At 48.2% G+C, this 19,706-nt stretch overlaps 1 protein-coding gene across 8 annotated transcripts in view; it reads right to left on the reverse strand.

Annotated features, from left to right (window-relative positions):
- Nucleotides 1-19,706, reverse strand: part of LOC111840191 (supervillin-like) — a 67,085-nt gene that overhangs the window by 17,080 nt on the left and 30,299 nt on the right. For all 8 annotated transcript variants that reach the window (XM_072710888.1, XM_072710887.1, XM_023804747.2 and 5 more), the window contains 15 exons: nt 17,022-18,692; nt 16,511-16,669; nt 15,919-15,956; nt 14,725-14,789; nt 13,774-13,910; nt 13,336-13,431; nt 12,136-12,412; nt 11,659-11,736; nt 8,965-9,583; nt 8,004-8,166; nt 5,068-5,194; nt 4,872-4,919; nt 4,366-4,446; nt 1,883-1,951; nt 1,271-1,418 (listed from right to left, as the gene is read on the reverse strand). In XM_072710888.1, coding sequence (XP_072566989.1) covers nt 1,271-1,418; nt 1,883-1,951; nt 4,366-4,446; nt 4,872-4,919; nt 5,068-5,194; nt 8,004-8,166; nt 8,965-9,583; nt 11,659-11,736; nt 12,136-12,412; nt 13,336-13,431; nt 13,774-13,910; nt 14,725-14,789; nt 15,919-15,956; nt 16,511-16,669; nt 17,022-18,692 — 3,776 coding nt within the window. The remainder of the gene's footprint in view (nt 1-1,270; nt 1,419-1,882; nt 1,952-4,365; nt 4,447-4,871; nt 4,920-5,067; nt 5,195-8,003; nt 8,167-8,964; nt 9,584-11,658; nt 11,737-12,135; nt 12,413-13,335; nt 13,432-13,773; nt 13,911-14,724; nt 14,790-15,918; nt 15,957-16,510; nt 16,670-17,021; nt 18,693-19,706) is intronic.

Consider the following 19,706-nt stretch of genomic DNA (forward strand, 5'->3'; position numbering starts at 1 on the left):
GGCCCTTTAAGGATAAGACTGCCCCCCCCCTGCTATAAGGTCACATAACTTTCTGCCAACTGAATTATATAACATTGTATTATACATCTGTGGCCAGTTTATAAGGTGCATTTGCTGGATAACAGGTGTGGGGGGGGGGGGGCTTCATAATTTAAGTGCAAAGATCTGTTTATTAGGAAGGGGTGAATTAAGCCAAGATGGGATATGCTTAAACTGAAGCATTCCAATATACCCGCACACATATTTGTGCAAATGGCAAATAAAGCATCATTTCATTTCATTTCATTTCATTTCATTTCAGACAGGCTGCTGAAAGCCACAACTGAATACATACAGCACACAGATAGGGTCAAGAGGTTCAGTTTGGCTAAGCAACGGATGAGATGTGTGATGTAAGTCACTCTGAACATTACCACAAAATATAAAGCAGTGTTCATTTGTTACAGCTGGACATTCGCTCACTTAAATAATTACTTAAATTCTGGGCATTAAACCAGTAGGTTTTGGATTCAGTTATCTCGGCTTATCTTTTTCTTCTGTTACTCTCTTATATCATGCTTGCAATAAACGGGAAACTACACACTCTTCTCTATTTGTTGGATGCATGGAATATCAAAGTACTCAACCCTTTTATGTTTAATTTTACTGTATCAGTTTTTCATTTTATACCACTGAATGTAAAGCCCCACAATTCCTAAATCAACACACCAAAAGAAGTGAATTTCTTGACAAGGACATACTAGGAATGCAATGAGGACCAGAGCACCATTATGTTGTACAGATGCCCCCTTAATTGAAGGTTTCCCCTTCAATGCTTTTCAATAGACTCTGGAGGTCATTGGTACAGGATGAATGGATCATACCATTAGGCTAGGGTTGTCATCACGAGGAGTGAGAAAGAAAATGCTTTGAGCCAGTAAACAATCACTGTTTGTTGCCAATGGAAACTGCATCGAGGCATCTAATCTCAGGATATCTAGTTTTAACCCCTAATTCTGGCAGTTTTGATGCCAATCGTGTAGATCAGTGGAAATTACACTTGACTGGGAATTGCACTACCAAGAAAAAGTGATTGAGAAATACTTCCTTGATAGAGGTTCAATGTTCCCTCACAGAGATCAATCCATGATCAGATTAAAAGGATGTGGGGGCAAAATCAGGGGTAGAAGGGGCATGATAGGGGTGGAATATGAAAGAGAGTAAGTAGGGTAAAGGTCGGGGTAAAATTGAAGGGAGGAGGTGAGGGAGGTAGACGAGGTTATGCCCTAACCTTTCTTGACCATGCGCGCAGCCACGGTGAACTGAGAAGAGTCGTTGGCTGCCCCCTGACCAGTGGATTTCCATGTCTCCTCCTTGGAGCTAATGAGCTGTTTCCTCTCCTCGATAGTCATCTCGGCTTCAATCTCCTCGCCGATGCGCTGGGAGAAAAGCGGCGCGAGGAAAAGACATATACAGAAATGCCATCGTCCTTTGAGATGAACCGCGCCAACCACTTCTCGGACTGCTCAATTTATGGACTTAATGTGCCTGCATGAATTGAGAATAAATGTCACAACCGGTGTAATTAGAAAAACCAGAGTCACGGGCATTATCTTGGGTTGTTCAGTGTAAATTGCTTGCCAGCCCAGAGTGATGTCTTAACAGGCATGTTAAGTTCACCAGACCATTAATGTAGGCTAAAGGGGAGTGGTCACCACCGGCCTGCAGGGATTGCAGAATGGAAGGGGTTAAATGCAGAGGCCGCATGTCTCGGATGTTGTCGGGATGTTGATATGACCCTTGTCATGCTTTGTAGGGTAGGGCCGCACCCCCCGTCTGACCGCGAGGCTAAGCTGCGTTTGGTCCCACACCGTCACGGTGGAAAGCCTGCCAGAACATTCACCTTCCGTCTCCATGGGTGAAGGTGATCCACCTGTCTGGTGGGGGGCTCTGTGGTACTGGGGGGGCTGGCCTTTGGGCAAGGAAGGGGGAGGGGGGGGGCAGCAGGTGGCAAGAGAAGAAGAGGAGGCGAAAAGTGAGGAAAAGGAGGCAGGGAGAGGAACCGCGTGCGGAGGAGAAGCGGTCCAGCCAAGACTCGCTAATGACCGAAGCGGAAGGCAGGGGTCTGTGTGAGTTGGCGCTGAAGATCAGTCACACAAACAGGCAGGCAGGGCTCACACAGACGTCTACGTGGGGACCCCCGATTAGCGTACTGTAATTACCCACCACTAATCTCAGCAAAATACAAGGAGAATACAGAGAAGCTGTCAAAGGAGCTGATTTTCAAAAAATTTTATGTCTCCTTTTCTTATAAGTAAAAAAAAATACTTGAATTCCCATACAAACACTTTGATGGTCCCCCTCAGACATATGGATGACTGTCCTGGTATATACAGTCGCTGCTGAAGAATATGCTTTCTGTATTGTTGGGACACATTAGCACTATGATAGATATTCAGCTAGCTGAGGACTGGATCGAATGCTCGGATTATGGGGCTGCTTTTGACTTGGTTGTAAGATATGCTGACTGCAGGCCCTGTAGCTAATAGAGGAGAATCCTAGGGTTTAACGGCTCAAAGATTGGATTCCTGGCACATCACTAGCCAGAAGGAGGTGCGTCAAATGAATGTCTGCCGATGACAACGAAGAGCTTGTCATTTGCGACTCAAAAGTTAAGGAATTTTTAAATTTGTAATTGCAGTAATTAAGCAGTTCCTGTGCAATACTTCTCCCAGTCCAGGTTTTTTGACATGAGTATGACTCTTTTGCTAGCAGTACTGTCTGCCCTAGTACCAATGAAAAATGACCCCAACAGTCTAAGTTACAATGAGATTGACGTCAATGTGTTATAAAGCTCAAAGAAAGTGTTAGAATCTAAAGGTCCATTAGCAATGGCGTACAGAGGGGGATGTAACTCTGGTAAGATACATTTCCCAAACAGTCTCCGTATGCCTTGCAGAATTCTTGCCTTGGTTAACAGATAAGCTCAGCTACAGTAATAGCCCATCTTTATTAGTCAGCCCTTCTCAAAATACTCACTGATACCAAATTTTCTTCAGTTATAATCTTCATCCTCCCATAGCAGTTAATTTGGACAAAAGAGGAATACTGGGTTTTTTTTATTATATACATTTTTCATACAAACTTGGTAAAATGTTTCTATCCAACATGTGACCCCCCCAACACGTGAATTGTTATACATCAGACCTACTTATCATTGGCAGAACTGATGTTGATGGTGTACAATGTACAGTACGAAAAGCAATTAAATGGACAATATGGAAATGTACGTCGGCCCTGTTCTGATTTTGATCTCTGAAATACTGCAAGAATAAAACAAATTCTCGCTGCGAGGATAGAGAGATATGTGCATTTTCTCTGTAGCAGATTACACTAAATCCTACATTCAGGCAGCAGGAGTCACACGCTTCCGGCAGCCAAGCAGATGTAAACGTGAACACGCCCTGCCTTTCTGTCTCTTTATTACCCTGTCATTAATTTAAGGACTGACCTCATAATTCTTCTCTGAAAACACTGAAAGGTCAGGGCTGTTGATCAGGCTCCTAATTACTGTGTAAAACCCGGACTGCGTTCTCAGATAACAAGATAAAGGTCTTAAGCGATTCCGTGAATAAATAAAAAAGCTGCTGGTAGTGAAGTCTTCAGCTTTAGTTCTCCTGCCTCCTTTTTTACACACTGCTTCTGCATTTTAGCTTAGCTTTTGTTAAAGAAACAATGACACGGCATAATATGTCATGTGTTGTTGTTCATCTACTTTTAAGACCTGCTAAGGACCAGATGGATTTTAAAAATTATGTCCTGATACGTAAAACCTTCTTTTTCACATGACTGTAGTCTATCCTACCCTTGGACTCCCAGAGATATTTTTTTCCTACAAATACTATTCAAGTTTTTTCCTTTCCCCTATCATCTTTGCTCTGAGAATATCGGTACTGTGCAACCTGAGTTGCTGTTATTTCTATCCATGATGCTATTTCTGCGGGTTGTGGAAACTGTGCTTGGAATTACGTAAAAATGCATTGAACAGAAAAACTTTTAGGAGGCTATTTTAATATTTGCAGATGAATTTGGAAAGAAAAAAATGTGTCTCTTGATGTGTTTCAGGTTTTTTGCATATTTTTGCAGCTGTCCCAACAAGACAGCATAATTCATTCCCTCTCACCTACCCCAAGCACACACACACACACATACACACACACGCGCACGTGCAATGGATCAACTGCATAGAAGCATCAGTTCCCAATGCGACTCCGACATTCCAAAAGCGCTATGGCATTGAAGCGGACAGAAGCTGAAGGAACAAGGGGTAGGAGGCAGGCAGGATGCTGAGGCAACACCCTGGGAAGGTAACGTGGAAGAGCTCACCTGGGGCTGGGAATCAATGAGCTGGCTCATTTGCCCAGCAGGGACAGGAGGAGGAGAGTATGTGGTGGAAAAGACAGGATCCTACAGGCAGGACCAGACAGACAGCCCCATGGGATAGATGGACAGACAGGGCACTAATTACAAAAGGGTTGGGGCAGTGTTGGAAGATACTACGAAGACTGGGACCAAATAGACCACAATCAAAAGGTCATGCTTTGATTGTTTGTTGCATTGATCGGCTGTTTTATTTGTTAATGCAATAGCCTCGTAACGACAGCTGCTACTGCCAGGACACTCGGCCCTCGCACAAATGGAGCGAGCGGATAGACCAGCGCACACTATGCTCAAGCGTCAAGACCAGCGCGAGGGGAAGAGGAGCCTGACCACTTCAAACCCCAGCCTGAGGATGAGGGTGAAACACGGGGGCATGACTGTAAAAAAGTGTCACAGGGTCACGATCCCCCCCCCCGGGTGACCAGTGCCATCAGCGTACGTGTCGGGCTTACCCAGAACTCATCAGACACTGCCAAGTCATCGATCACCCTCCCTTCCTCCTACAAACAAAAACAAGGTGGCGAGTTGGAGCCATGTCAAATCAATCCTCCAGAAGGTGTACATTCATTGGTTCCTGACTGCTGCCACTCAAAATCAATCCGCTTCTATTTGTTACTTAAGAAGGCGGGCCTGGTGGGTGGGGCTTACCTTTTTCTTGAAAGTCTGCTCCTGCTCCCACAGCTGTGTCTCACTCTCTGCCACCTGTACCGCCTCCTGCTTCTTGTTAATCCTGTTCCTCCAGTCCTCCTCCCCACTCTTCTTCAGCAAGGCCACCCTAGGATCAGAGGAAGGAACCACTCTTGCCATCTATACTTCACGGCTGCTTACGCAGTACGGCAGGATTTCCCAATCTGGTCTTCGGGGACCCACAGACAGTCCACAATGTGGGCTGTCTGGCAGGGAGCTGGGAGGGAGCAAAAACGTGGACCGACTGTGGGTCCCTGGGGACTGGATTGGTGAACACTGCAGTATAGGGTCACCATGATCCCAGAGTCTTTACTGAAGCACAGGATACAAGGCAGTGGACAGGAAACGCCTCATCAGGACACACCCACTGCTGACACAGGTGTTTAAAAATACTGCATTCCATTTTAACTCAAATTTATTTCATTCTGAGTTCCTAATTACAACTGAAACGCCCCCGGAGTTAGAGTGCCTACTCAGAAAGTCGGAGGGATCTTCACAACCCCGAGCTCAGAATCCAAGATGGCTGCGCCCTTTATCAGCAGAAGTTAAAGCTGTAGTTTTATACTGTTTATTAGCACTTATGTCTTATTTGTGGCTCATTAAATTGGTCGTACACACAGTATTGTCCTACCACTATCTGTGGACGTGTCGCTGCTGTGTTTTTATGCATAGAATACCGGTGTAATGTGTTGTTATCCACTGATATTGCTAACAATGGCTAACTGGGGTAGAACTGGGGTCTCTTTCAGAAAGCAGGATTTCTTGCTTAGCCTGATAACTTGTCAGATTTAAGATAGTTTGGGCTAAATGTACATGAATGAAGATAAAGGCCATTTAAACTGGGGTAAATGAAATCCAACAAGTTATCTGGCAAAGCAAGAAATCTTGCTTTTTTTAACGGGTCCCTGCTATTGCAAAATGGCTTTCCGACTTGCTGCACTGGAACGCAGTTAACTCGGGTGTGACGTCAATCCCAGGTCTGCCTTCTGACCTCCGAAGTAAATGGAACTCAAGATTAAACACACAGCCACACAATTTCCTACAACACAAATCGGCAGCGGAATGGGTAACTGTACAGGAGACGTTAGTGACTGTCCACTGAGCACCATCAAAGTGACATCAGTTCATCAAATTTCTGGTCTGCTTTGCCTTGGTCAACTGCATGCGAGGTGATCGTGAAGTGGAAACGTCTCTGAGCGAGTTCAGCTGCGAAGTGCTCGGCCACACAAGCTCACAGAATGGGGCCTCATAACCCAGCACCAATACTCCAACTGAATGGCAGCAAATCCCACCAGCAATGTTCTACTGTCTAATAGGAACCTTCCCAGAAGAGTAGAGCGTATTATAGTGAATTCATATTAATATCCTTGATTTTGGAATGTTGGACAAATTGGTGTCCACAGACTTTTGGTCATATAGTGTAGTTACACAATTTGCAGACACCAATTCAACTAAACTTCATGACATATTTAGCAGACCATTTTATATGAAGAAACATACATTTAAGCAAGCAGGGTCAGTCTCTGGAGCAGGTATAGGTTAAGGGCCCAAAACCACCCTATGGGCCACAGGATTAGAACCAGCAACCTTCTACTCAAAGACACAACATTCTAACTTGCTAAGCCACACATAACTTCAGGAGTCTAGCCTATGATGGGAAAGTGAATAAAGTAAGGGAAGAATATGTACACTAAAGAGGACAAATCTACATCATTAGGGGTGTGGGGTCAAGGATAGACCCCAAGGATAGAGCCACCCCTGTTTTAAACTAATGCGATTAGCTATCCATAGACCTAAGGGAAAATGAAAGGTTCTGTTACTGTAATGGGGACAGCCCCATGTGGGGATGGATGGATTGGGTCAGCGCCCAATGAATGCGGAACACAGGCTTATATAATGACCCACATTCTATCATAGATCTGCAGTGGCGCAGTTTACCGGCACGTCCAGTAGGGGGCGAACTGCCAGACGCTGCCCTGGCAATACTAAGGACACCAGCAAGGGGACGAACCTCAGGATACAGCAACCGGCCCAAGAAAGCCTCGGGTGTTTCATTTGATCCTCGTCTCGCTCAGGCACCCATTGACTGACCAACAGGAAATGCCACCCAGCTCTTGGTTCAAATCCGAGTGTGTAGGACTGTCCTCCTAATGCCATGTGTCACCTGACTAGCTCGATTTTATGGCCCCTGTAACCGAACTGACATCACAAAGCGCCCGTTTTCACTCACAAGAGTGGCAGCCACAGGGAAGGGGGTCACTTAACCTCTAGAGGTCCTGAGAGCTGCCCCACCCTTTCAGTTTAAATGCCCCGTTGACAGGCACACGACCCAGTTCCCCTGCCCCCTCCTCAGATAGCCCCCCCCCCCCCACCTAACACGCACCCACAGAGCCTCCCGGAGCCAAATCTCCGCATTCTGTGCTTCCAGGAATAAATCCCATCTCCGGGACAACAGTAACCTACATTCCTCAATGTGATCCAAGGTGAGACCTGTGTACCCGTGTCACCACAATCACCCCCCCCCCCCCACCACACCACACCCCAGGAAGGGGGGGCGCTGGAAACAGGGGACGCTGCAAATAAATGACATAAGAATAAAGAATCGATTGCATCTTCAATAGGGAAGTCATAGTCTGAATCTCATTGCTGTAGACAGCATTCAGATAGACAATGACAATCTCACACACACACACACGCACACACACGCACACACACACCCACGCGCGTGCGTGTGCGCCCCCTGTGACACACCCCTCTCCCGGCCACCACCCCACACTGTCTCCCCAGCACAATAGCATGCTGATTGACAGTGACACTTTCCCGGGGGACGGCCACCATTCATGCAGAATGTCGCTAACCGCTACCCCCCCCCCCTCCCCCGCCTCCCCAGGACTGACCTCTCCTTGATGGACATCTGCTGCGTTGACATCCCGTCCGCGTCCTCTCCCTGGCGGTCTGCCGGGGTCGCGCTGCCTGGCTGCTGCTCGGGCGGAGCCTGGGAGCCGGTCCTGGGAGCAGCTGAAGCCGCTGCTCTTGCAGAGACACTGCTCTCCTGCAGCTCTGCTTGCACGCACGCACACACACACACACACACGCGCGCGCGTGCGCGCACACAGCCACGCAGAAAACAGGACAGGCGTTACAACCCCAGAGCGATCAATGACTGTCAGCTGGCAGCAGTGTCTGACACGCCCACGTGAGCACAGACACACACACACACACACACACACACACACACACTCACGCGGGATGGAAATGGGGCCGCAGGCTGCGGGAAAGCAGTTGTAATGAGTCTCTGAGTTCCTCGCAGGATCGCGTGCTGATTACCCGGGCAGACGTGCCGCCTGCCTGTGTCTCCCTGCACGGGCGAGTACAGCCTCTGTGCCGGATAGGCGGTAATAAGCGTGATCTACCCCCCCCCACCCACAACTCCCCCCCTGTCTGTCAGTGAGCCGAATACAGATCAGCCCCGGCACACCCGCCCCAGAATTCCCCCCCGAATCCATCTCTGCATGCACATGCTCAGAAAAGATTAGACAAACAGGCAGACTGGGGACACAGGGATGGTGTGGGGGGAGCAAGGAGCCGGCGCGCTGAGAGATATACGTGCAGCCATCTCACTTGCTCCTAAAATGCACCCCGAGTAGTAACAGCACTAATCGTGCCGGCAAATATGCTATTTCCATGACAAAGTGAGCATATGAAAAGTATGTAGATGAGACTGAGCCCCCCAAGGGCCGGTCTGCATGACAAAAGCCCTTCTGGGCAGCTTGAGGTCCCTGCTGAGGGCTCGTCTGAAAGCCGTGGGGGTGTCGCTCGCTTCACATCAGCACCTGCGCCCCCCCGCCCCCCCCTTACCTGACACCGTGGTCTGGGAGTGCACCACTACCGTCGTCTCTGTCTCGTACAGGTTCTGTGAGGACGTCCTCATTTCCTTGACGTGGCCCCCATGTTCTTGTGTTGCCGGGGCGACTGTGCTCTCAGGTCTCCGTGGGGGGGCGCCTTGCCTCGACGGTGGGGTGGGGCCACATTGACTGCACGGGCTCGGCTGGGTGGCTGGTGGATGCTTCACTTCGTCCTCCCCCTTAGGGGGGCAGGGCTTCCTCCAGCTAGCCCCGCCCCCTCCAGCTCCACAGCTGTCATCAACCTCTGCTTCTGTCCCCGCCTGCTGCCGCAGCCCGACCAATGAGATGCTGTGGGAGGAGCTTTTGATTTCTGTTGACTGTTCCAGATGGGGCGGACATGGTGGTTTGGGGGCACTGACGTCATCGACACGGGCGGGGCTGCGGCGCTTGGGCGGAACCGGAGTGGCATCCGATTCGCTGGCCCCCACCCCCGGGTTGAATGCAATGGTGGCAGATCTGCTCAGGTGGACATCACCCACGTGGGCAACCGAAACTGTGGTGGTATGCGCTGGGCTCTGCCGGACCAGCAGGGCCGATAGAGGTTCAGGCTTGACCTTTCCTCCTTTCTGAACCTATGGTAGGGGAGATGGGGTGAGAGCAACGTAAATCGCAGGAACATGCGACAGGTGCGCAAAGGCAGCCGAATACACTGAACGGTGAGGCCGGCATCACAGTGACTCACCTCCTGCCCGACAAAGCAGCATGTTAATTCATCTCTAATTAACCAATAATTAATCCCATTAGAACCCATGCTCCCTGGGTATGAAGATGCAGCCCAGAGCATATCACACATGCTGACACCATGCGATTCCCACACGCTCGACTGAGGCTGAAGATTAGGACCGATGGGGGAGACATGAGGAACGCCTAATGTGCAGGGAGCGTCCCCATGGAGCAACGGGTCTGACACATCACTCCCCACCGAACTTCTGATCGTTTATACATCAGAAGAGCAGTTATTGTGAAGGCCCATGTGGAATGTCATGCAGAATTTGAAGACCATACAACAGACGACCACATCAACTGAGAACAACAGCATGATCCTCTAAATTCAGCTGACGACAAAATGCAGACCACACAGATCGAAGGTGCAACTTCAATTTTCTGATAGTAATGCCCTGACAGATCCAAACTCACATGTTTATGATGAGAAAATAAGAGTGCAAGACGCTTCATTATACAGTGGTACCTCGAAACTCGAACTTAATCCGTTCAGAACTCCGGATCGAATCCTAAAAAGTTTGAGTTTTGATCTAATTTTCCCCATTAGAAATAATGGAAAACCAATTAATTGGTTCCCGGCCCCAAAAAATTACACCTAAATATGTTTTTTGTTTTTTTAGCATTTAAACACAAAATAAACCGGATAAAACAAGAAGAGCATGTACTGTACTAAACACATCTAAGAACATTTATCAAAACAGTAATTTGTAAAGTAAGAAAATAAATGTATTTAAACAATGTGTAAAGTTAAAAAAACAATGTGTCCTGCCCCGATTGTCCGCTCCTTCCGTGTGCCACGCCCCCTCGTTAACCTCATGTGGAATCCCCACGTGATCAGCTGTTTCTGGTTGTTGTCATTAGTCCTCTGTATTTCGTCCGTGTTTCAGTTTGTTTCCCCAGTCCGGTCATTGTATTGTCCGTCTGCGTTTTGCCTGCCTTACCTGTAATTAAACCCCGTATTCCCCGATACCTTGACGTCTGCGCCTTTGTCTCCGTTCTGTCCCCGCTCGGCACGACAATATTATTATAATTAAATGTATTAATGGTTTATTGTTAACATTAAAATAACGAATAAGAAATCTTTATTTTTAAATGTATTTTATTATATAATAATAATTACTGTTACTGTCTATCATTGTCTAACTGTATGTATTCAGTTAGTGTAAACATGCACGGTGCTATCACAACAAATGCGAGGCTGAGACTGAAGCGTTACCCTTTGTTTCCGCTGAGATACGTGCCGCGTGACACATTTCCCCGCACATACAAGTTATCTGAGGTTGGCGTTCACGGTTTGACTTCTGAGATTCAGATCAAGCTCTAGGTAATTTTTTTTCAAACTGGTTGGTTCGACTTTTAAGAAATTTGAGTTCTAATGAGTTTGAGAACTGAGGTACCATTGTATTTGGCATTTCTGCTGAGGCTCTTTTTCATTGTAGATCGCCCCCTTTCTGCCCGGAGGTCACATGTCGTTCATTCAACTGCGGCCATTCCGGCGTCCTCGGGTGAGGGGCCACACGTCGCAGATGCTTGAACGCCCACGATTTTCTTTAGGGAAACATGCCGCCCCCCCAAATCCCAGCTTTTCAACAGTCGGTGAAAACACGGTGGTTCCGTGTGTGACTCTATAGCCACCTCCACAATGGAAAAATGTGACATCTCTAGGATTGGGGATTCAGTTCCTGTCAGAAGAATTGCATGTGCATGTTTCCTACTACTAGAAAACAATCTCTATAAATGTCCAAATGACAATTCACAAAAAAACACGTTTGCACAGATGGAGTAAACTTGTTTGTAGAGGCAGGCAAACATTACCATGACATATAATCAAACTCGATGCAGTTTGACTCGTCATCTCAGGACACACAGCAGGTCAATAGGTTTACGCGAGCTCGGGCAGAACAATGCAGATGATCCCCCTTACGGTTTCAGGCCGAATTTCTTTCTGTTGCTCTTCTACATCATCTTTTGGCACCAGAGGAGCACCCGAAGCAACCTCTTCCTGTACCAGAGACAGGTTGGTTTCACCATGGCGGTACGAGAAGCAGAGTGCTACTGCTGTGAGAGATGTCAGACACGGTCCAGCTTGTAGGAAAAATTCGGGATTGCAGGACCGATGGCTCTTAGGGAAGCTCATCATTAACAGAGACGTGTGGTTGGCCAAGAACTGTGAAGTGCTGGGAAATGTCCTTGAAGTAGAACAAGATCTCAAATAAAGTCCCTGGGTTGCTGTCAAGGTTGTACCTGACGAGGAACTGGGGAATCTGAAAGGGACCCACTGTTATGAAATGACATTTTTTTTAAACTCAAGGAAAGGTGCTGAAGTGGTTGGTTGCCAGGCAACCCCTGTGAGGTTCTGATAGGTGCATTGCATTTATGATTGTACCGGGATGCTCCGTACCTTCTCCACCTCCCCAAGGGTGATGGGCTGGGTCTGATAGCGGCTGGAGGTTCTGCGCTGAGCGACCCCACTCCCCCCCCCTTCCGTCAGCCATTTGGATGTTGGCTTCTGTGCCAGTCGGTTGAAGAGCGCCATCTTTTCTGTCAGGCTGAGGGCAGACAGGTCCGGCTCCTCTGGTACCTTTTCTTCCACTGCTGCTGGTACTGCTGATGTCATCACCGCCTCAGTTGAGTGAGTCTCTGGAGTCACCGGGCTCTGCTGCGAGGACCCCTGTAGGCTGGGAGGAGGAATGACAGGAAGAGATAGCAACCTGTCACCCACTAACTTAATTTCCATGAGAGAAGATGAAAGGACATGTCGAATGAGCTAAATCAAGTGTGCTGGTGGGAAATGGACAAAAAAGATATGCATACAATGGAATAACTGGAAATAAATATGTGAAACAGCAGGTAATCTAAGCAGGAATGAAGAAAACCAATGCAAATAACTTTTTAATCAAAGTTTTACAGATAATGCAAAAGCTTGTAACAATATGTCAGGGGAATTTAGTTTTTTCTTTACAATATATTTTTTTAATAAAGCATTTTAGTATTGAATTATATTGCATATTAAAGTATTTGTCCACTTTTGTGAGATCAAGTTCTTTAAAAAACACACATCTCAAGGTTAAAGCACATGTCTGTCAGTGTGAAAGTACTGTAAACAAAACTGCATGCTGATTCAATAGGCAAACATGCAAGCATCATTGACATTTACACACTCGCTACCTCATTGAAGCAACACAAATGCACCCCCAAACCAAATAAACAGTGATATGACAGTATCAATGACTCATAAAGTGAAATCAAAACATTCAGTTAAAGACTGTTGCTGCTGTCTTCTTAAAAACAAGCAGCATCCCAAACTTAGCAAAAATAGCACCGAAACATGAGAAGACCAAGCTGTAGCGCTCCAGACAGCAGAGGGCGCTGTGGTGCCAACATGGAACATACATGCACTTCAAATGAAAAATCATTTGTATCTCACTCTAACATAGATCATACAAGAGCTTTATGCAGCGCACATAGAAATTTGCATGCCTTTGGTCCTAAAGTATTAAAGACAAAACCCTTGAGAGTCAGGTGGCCAGTTTAGGCTTTGGCGAGGCAGCCGAGCAGCGCTGTGCGCTCTGTGCATGTGCAGAAGCCCCGTGTGGGGTACCTGAAGCGTGTCACTGTGCTGCTGACTAGTGTGGGGGTCGGGATGCTTGGGGCGGTGGTGTGGGCGGTCACTGCTCGCGAATGGGGGTCAGGGACGCTTTTCGTCACATCGGACAGAATGGAGAGAATGAAGAATGTGATTCAACTGACAGTTAAGCTACAATAAATCTACTGAAATGCAAAATAAATCAAACAGAGTGAAGAGGAAACTTAGCCTGGGTTATAGAAGAATCTAGAATCTTCTTATTCATCTTAAATCTGTATAGACTTCTGAATCAAGTTTTGAATAAAATCACAGTCATTTTTATATGGTGAATGTTCATTATAAGTCAGAGGAAGAGTCTTTCTATTAAACAAGGAACTTTAGGTCCAGCAAACGTATTTTACCTGAAAAACACTCATCTGGCAACAATATTCAGTGTGATGGAAGGTGACCTACGTGGTGGCGATGACCACCTCCTCAGTGGTGACCGGCTGTGTGTGGGAACGCTCCTGTAAACGCCTGAGCCGCCTCTCTACTGCGGCGTTGCGGGATACCGGTTTGGGCACACTGCCATCACCGGTCTTCTCCAGCTCCTGGGAGGTGAGAAAGAGAGATACAGAGCTCTGTATAGAGCTGGCATTCTACCCTGCAAAATCGGACATCAATGAAATGAATACAATACATACAGTACAGTTTTTGTTCACTAGCTGTCGAAGTATGTTTTTGTAATACAGTGGTAACAGAAAGGAAATGAATGGGAATGTAATGGAATGGAACAGAGAGGAAATGGAGAGGAGTAGAACAGGAAGAGAATGGAACAGAATGGAAATGGAAAGAAAAAAATAGGAAAGAAATGGTCCAGAATGGAAATGGGGAGAAATAGAACAGGAATGGAATATATCAGCACAGAGTGGAGATGGGATGGAATGGAAAAGAACAGGAATGTAATGAAATGGAACACAATGTTAATTAAATTTCATAGAAGAGAAATGGACTGTAACAAAATGAAAACAGAATGGAATAGAACAGGAATGAAAAGGAGCCAAACGAATATGAAATGGAATAGAACAGAAACAGAACAGAAATGAAACGGAACCAAACAGAAATGGAGAGGAATTGAACAAGAATGGAATAGAAAAGAATGTAAATGGAGTGTAATAGAACTGGAATGAAAAGGAATATAATTGAAATGAAGAGGTATAAAATAGCAATAGAGTGGAAATGTAATAGAGTGGAAATGGAGAGGTACAGAACAGTCGCTCTGGCTAAGGGCGTCTGCCAAATGCTGTAAATGTAAATGTAAATGTAATGAATGAAAATGGGAGGAATGGAATGAAACATCTCATTTTAGATTTCAGTGTTGTTGTTGAGATGGTGCCCCACTCTGCCCCCGCATGGGGTGCTTACCCTGAACAGGGAGCGCTTGGCAGCCACACTCAGCTTGGCTCTTTCGTCCAGCTTCTCCTCCTCCCCTGAAAAAAGAACAGTATCAGAGGAGGGGTGTGAGTAAGTGGACTATAACACAAGGGAATGTGCAATCTCTCCCACAGACTAGGGTTGTGAGTAAGTGCACTATAGCATGAGGGAATGTACAATCTCTCAGACAGATGAGGGGTGTGAGTAAGTGCACTATAACACAAGGGAACGTGCAATCTGTCACACAGACGAGGGGTGTGAGTAAATGCACTATAACATGAGGGAACGTGAAATCTGTCACACAGACGAGGGGTGTGAGTAACTGCACTATAACACGAGGGAACATGCAATCTCTCACACAGAAAAGGGGTGTGAGTAAATGCACTATAACATGAGGTAATGTGCAATCTCTCACACAGAAAAGGGGTGTGAGTAAATGCACTATAACACGAGGGAACGTGCAATCTCTCACACAGAAAAGGGGTGTGAGTAAATGCACTATAACACGAGGTAATATGCAATCTCTCACACAGACGAGGGGTGTGAGTAAATGCACTATAAGATGAGGGAACGTGAAATCTGTCACACAGACGAGGGGTGTGAGTAACTGCACTATAACACGAGGGAACATGCAATCTCTCACACAGAAAAGGGGTGTGAGTAAATGCACTATAACACGAGGGAACATGCAATCTCTCACACAGAAAAGGGGTGTGAGTAAATGCACTATAACACGAGGTAATGTGCAACCTCTCACACAGACATGCAGGCACTCGTGGTGCTGCCCACAGGCCAGAAGCAATGACTGAAGGAGAGACCTAAAATGAGATTCCTTTGATCCTACACACAAGCAGCCTCAAGAACATGCAGACAAATGTACACAAAGGAACACGACAAACAGTAAAACAAAGGCACAATATTGCTAAAGACATTACAAATCAGTCCAGTTATCCAATAATCATATCTGAATATTGTTGTCAGATGAATTGCTCTGTTGCTTCATATTGTATTTCAGCGATCACTAATAACACATTTTTAACAAATACTTCCCTCTACCTTGTAGCCTTCATTGACAATAAGCATCAAGTTAAACAAAGACAAAACAAAACTCCTAAACAATATCCATTCAGTTTCTAGAATAAAGACTATTTCCCTCTCCATTTTATTTTGCTCCTTGGTACTTGCCTTCCGTCTTCTGTAGCTCTGTAGGACTTAAATGGGTCCTGATGAGGAAAAGAAAGGTTACCAGTTAAAAGTGATCAGGGGTAAAATCTCAGAGTAAACAGCTGAGATGCTGACCTATAACTGGGAAAGACCAGAGAATGTGAGAAGCAATTAGCACACGTGACGGGCGAGGTAGCCGTAGCAATATGCTAAATCGACATAATTAAGCTTCTCCTCTGTTTTCTGTGCTATGGGATCAGAGCAGCAGAAGGTGGAGACAATGGGCGATTCACACGGTCTTTGTGTGGCCTTTCCTCTCCCGTCCCACAGAGGGCACTCACAGCCTCTTTTCCTCCCACTAGGTCCATGACCATTGTACGAGGAATATCATGGGAAATTACGTAATATCCACTATAGCCTCTTAGCATTTGTTTGAAATATATTTTTGGGAAATGGCCACAGCCACCTTGAAGATGGGAACCCTCTTATCATTCTCACAACAGAGCATCACATGGCTCTTTTACAGCATGCCCCGTCTTCACAGTCAGTTCTCACTCCCCATTGGCTGGGGGCAGGTTGCCCCCTTGCAACCCCAAATACACACCCCGCCTACCTATCGGACTCTAGTCGTTCTGCAGAGGTGATTGGCTGAGTCCTAAACCTCTCAGAAGTCTTTCTATCGTCACCGGGGACGATATAGCAGCGGGGTCTCCGCGGCCCCCCTTCGCGCTCCGGCCTGACATCCAACGCTGCCAGCTCTACCTTAGCCTCCCTGCAAGCACCCCCACCACAGAGGCAGTGGGGGAGAAAAGGGGGATAATATGAACGAGGAAGACGGATGGCCCGTTGGAAGAAAACACAAAATGGTGAGGTTTACTATGACAGCATCTAAACTCATGTGACATGCGGGGGCACGCAAGCATGGACGCCAGGCTTTCATTGGTCAGGCTAGGTGCCAGACTTGTATTAGGACAGCATTAGTATTGGGAGCACCCTGCTTCTACCATATGGGTCATCAGGCAGATTTCCAGGTGTTAGAGGGTGGGAGACGTCACCAAAAGCAGTTATTTGGGGGTTTAGACAAGGTCATGGATGGGTCAGCCGTCCGGCGCCGCTCCACCTACGGTTCTGGCTTCCTGATGTTGGTATTGACATTCTCCAGGTAGGAGTGGCGGAGCTGTGCCACAGAGACCCTGGTGTCCAGGGTGCTGAGCTCCCCGTTGGCCACGCCACCATCCCAGCTCTCCCGGTTCCGGTAGACCGTGGCGCTCTGGGGCACCCCAATGTCAGACATGGACCGTACGCGGGTTTTGGGCTTCATGGCCATCGAGGGGGCCTCCGTGATTTTATGCTGCCCTGCTAGGAACGATGAGCCCCTCTGGAGGTACATGGGCGTCCCATCACCCAGGTCGTTGTCCCTGGCTAAGCCCTCGGGCAGCTCCACCTCTTGCTGGCCAAGGTTGAGATCCCCCAGCTTTGTGATGTGGCTGGCCCGCCTCGGTGTGTGCTCCATGGCTTTGGATGTGCGCTCCACAGGCCTGATGACCACATCTCCGGCCCTCGATATATGATCCACCATCCTAGAGGTGCTATCAGTGGACTTTGGTATGTGCTCCATCGGTTTCGAGATGCGCTCCTGAATGTATGCTGCATGGGCCTGAGGCCTGGTGTGATCTCCATGTCTGTGGATGGGCTCAGAGGTCCTGGAGATGTGCTGCACGTCTCTTGGGATGTGCTCAGGAGGACCCGGGGCATGCTGCACCACATTCGGGTCTTGCTCCATGAATCTGGGTGCGTGATCCTCCATGTTACGGCTGAACCGTCGACCTATGATGCGAACTGACTGCTCATCGTCCTCTTCCTCCTCTCCTGGCCCAGCCCTATAGGGAGTGTCGCCGCTCCTCTCCCAGTGGCGCACCTCTGAGGGCAGCACGGCCTTCCTGCTCCGCAGCAGCCCCTCTGTCTTGACCGGCGAGCCGCCTGCCACTTGCATATCGGGGGTAAACTCCATGCTGGCTCTCCTCTCGGGGCTCCGGTACTGGCCGATGGGGCGCCGGGCGCTGGGTGTCTGCTGGGACCTTACACCATGGTGGGCGCCGGCCATCCTGCCGTGCGTGGGGTCGGCGATCGTCCTGCCGTGCGTGGGGTCGGTGATCATCCTGCCGTGCATGGGGTCGGCGATCATCCTGCCGTGCGTGGGGTCGGCGATCATCCTGCCGTGCGTGGGGTCGGGGTGGGCGGCGGCCATCCTGCCGTGCGTGGGGTCGCCGCCCATCCTGCCGTGCGTGGGGTCGGCGCCCATCCTGCCGTGCGTGGGGTCGGGGTGGGCGGCGGCCATCCTGCCGTGCGTGGGGTCGGCGCCCATCCTGCCGTGCGTGGGGTCGGCGATCATCCTGCCGTGCGTGGGGTCGGCAATCATCCTGCCGTGCGTGGGGTCGGGGTGGGCGGCGGCCATCCTGCCGTGCGTGGGGTCGCCGCCCATCCTGCCGTGCGTGGGGTCGGCGCCCATCCTGCCGTGCGTGGGGTCGGCGCCCATCCTGCCGTACGTGGGGTCGGGGTGGGCGGCGGCCATCCTGCCGTGCGTGGGGTCGGCGCCCATCCTGCCGTGCGTGGGGTCGGCGCCCATCCTGCCGTGCGTGGGGTCGGCGCCCATCCTGCCGTGCGTGGGATCGGGGTGGGGCGGCACTTGGTGGATGGGGACCTGGGGGTGTTGTCTGGGGGGTGGTGCGTCAAACCCCAACTCTGCACTCCTGTGTGGGAGGTCATCTTTCATCCGCCTCTCCCTAGCTTTAATACTTCAGGGAAACAGAGGGGATTAACACTCTTAACCTAGAGACCCAACTGCACACAGAGAAACAATCGTCATATTCGTTATTATTATAGCTAACAGGAGGAATCTGTATTTAAACAACAAGCTTTGTTAAATATGGGTTATAATGAATAAAGTGATCACATCTTTAGCCCTAGGCGACAGTTGCACAATATACAGCATTTTATTTGTTTATTCATTATTTTCTTGTGTGTTTAACTTTTCATGTTCTGTGCAGAGCTGTTATTAAGGACACGGATAAACGCTCTTTCGGTTCAGTGTACGCCTGCTTAGCTTGAATGAATAAAGTTGGACTTTAAACATGAAAAATGTACAATAATAGATCACACATATAGATAAAAAGATCAATAATATAAATATGTTATATATAAATAGACCAAAGGTGCCACCGACAATCAGTCAGGACCATGTGATGCAGGTTAAATCCAGGACCGAACCTGCTGGACTCCTGAGTGACTTCACAGGGATAGACGGCACAGAAATATCCTGTAAATAAAAACGGCAGGACAGGTTGGATGCTGGGAGACCTGGTCCTGGAGAGATGGTGGGGGGGGGGGGCTCGTTCAGCAGAGGTGACCTTTTTCGGTTGCTGTGCGTGTCTTTGTCACTTTGAATAAATGCCCCCCCCACACATACTGTTAAAGCCGATTCTATAACATTCTTTGTTCGGCAACCATTTTGACATTAAGGTAAATCACCTACCGGGTCATATTCTGTCTAGTGATTGGTGTAACTCATGTCTCCAGTGCCCGCTATCTGATCGTGGGCACTGAGGTGCAGTCTAGACATCAGCATTCCCAGACAGGTGCCCTATATTAATCAATTTACAGTTTAGGCCTCCGTTGCTTAGCAACCACACATGACCAAGGGACCCACACGGCTTATGGTCGTTTCCGAAAACACAAGCTCATCCCGCCTGTGCCTGGAACCAGATCAGGTCTTATGCCACCATGCTGCCTCCCAGTCCCTGGGAATGAGC

This window comes from Paramormyrops kingsleyae, chromosome 4, assembly GCF_048594095.1.
Source record: "Paramormyrops kingsleyae isolate MSU_618 chromosome 4, PKINGS_0.4, whole genome shotgun sequence".
NCBI lineage: Eukaryota > Metazoa > Chordata > Actinopteri > Osteoglossiformes > Mormyridae > Paramormyrops > Paramormyrops kingsleyae.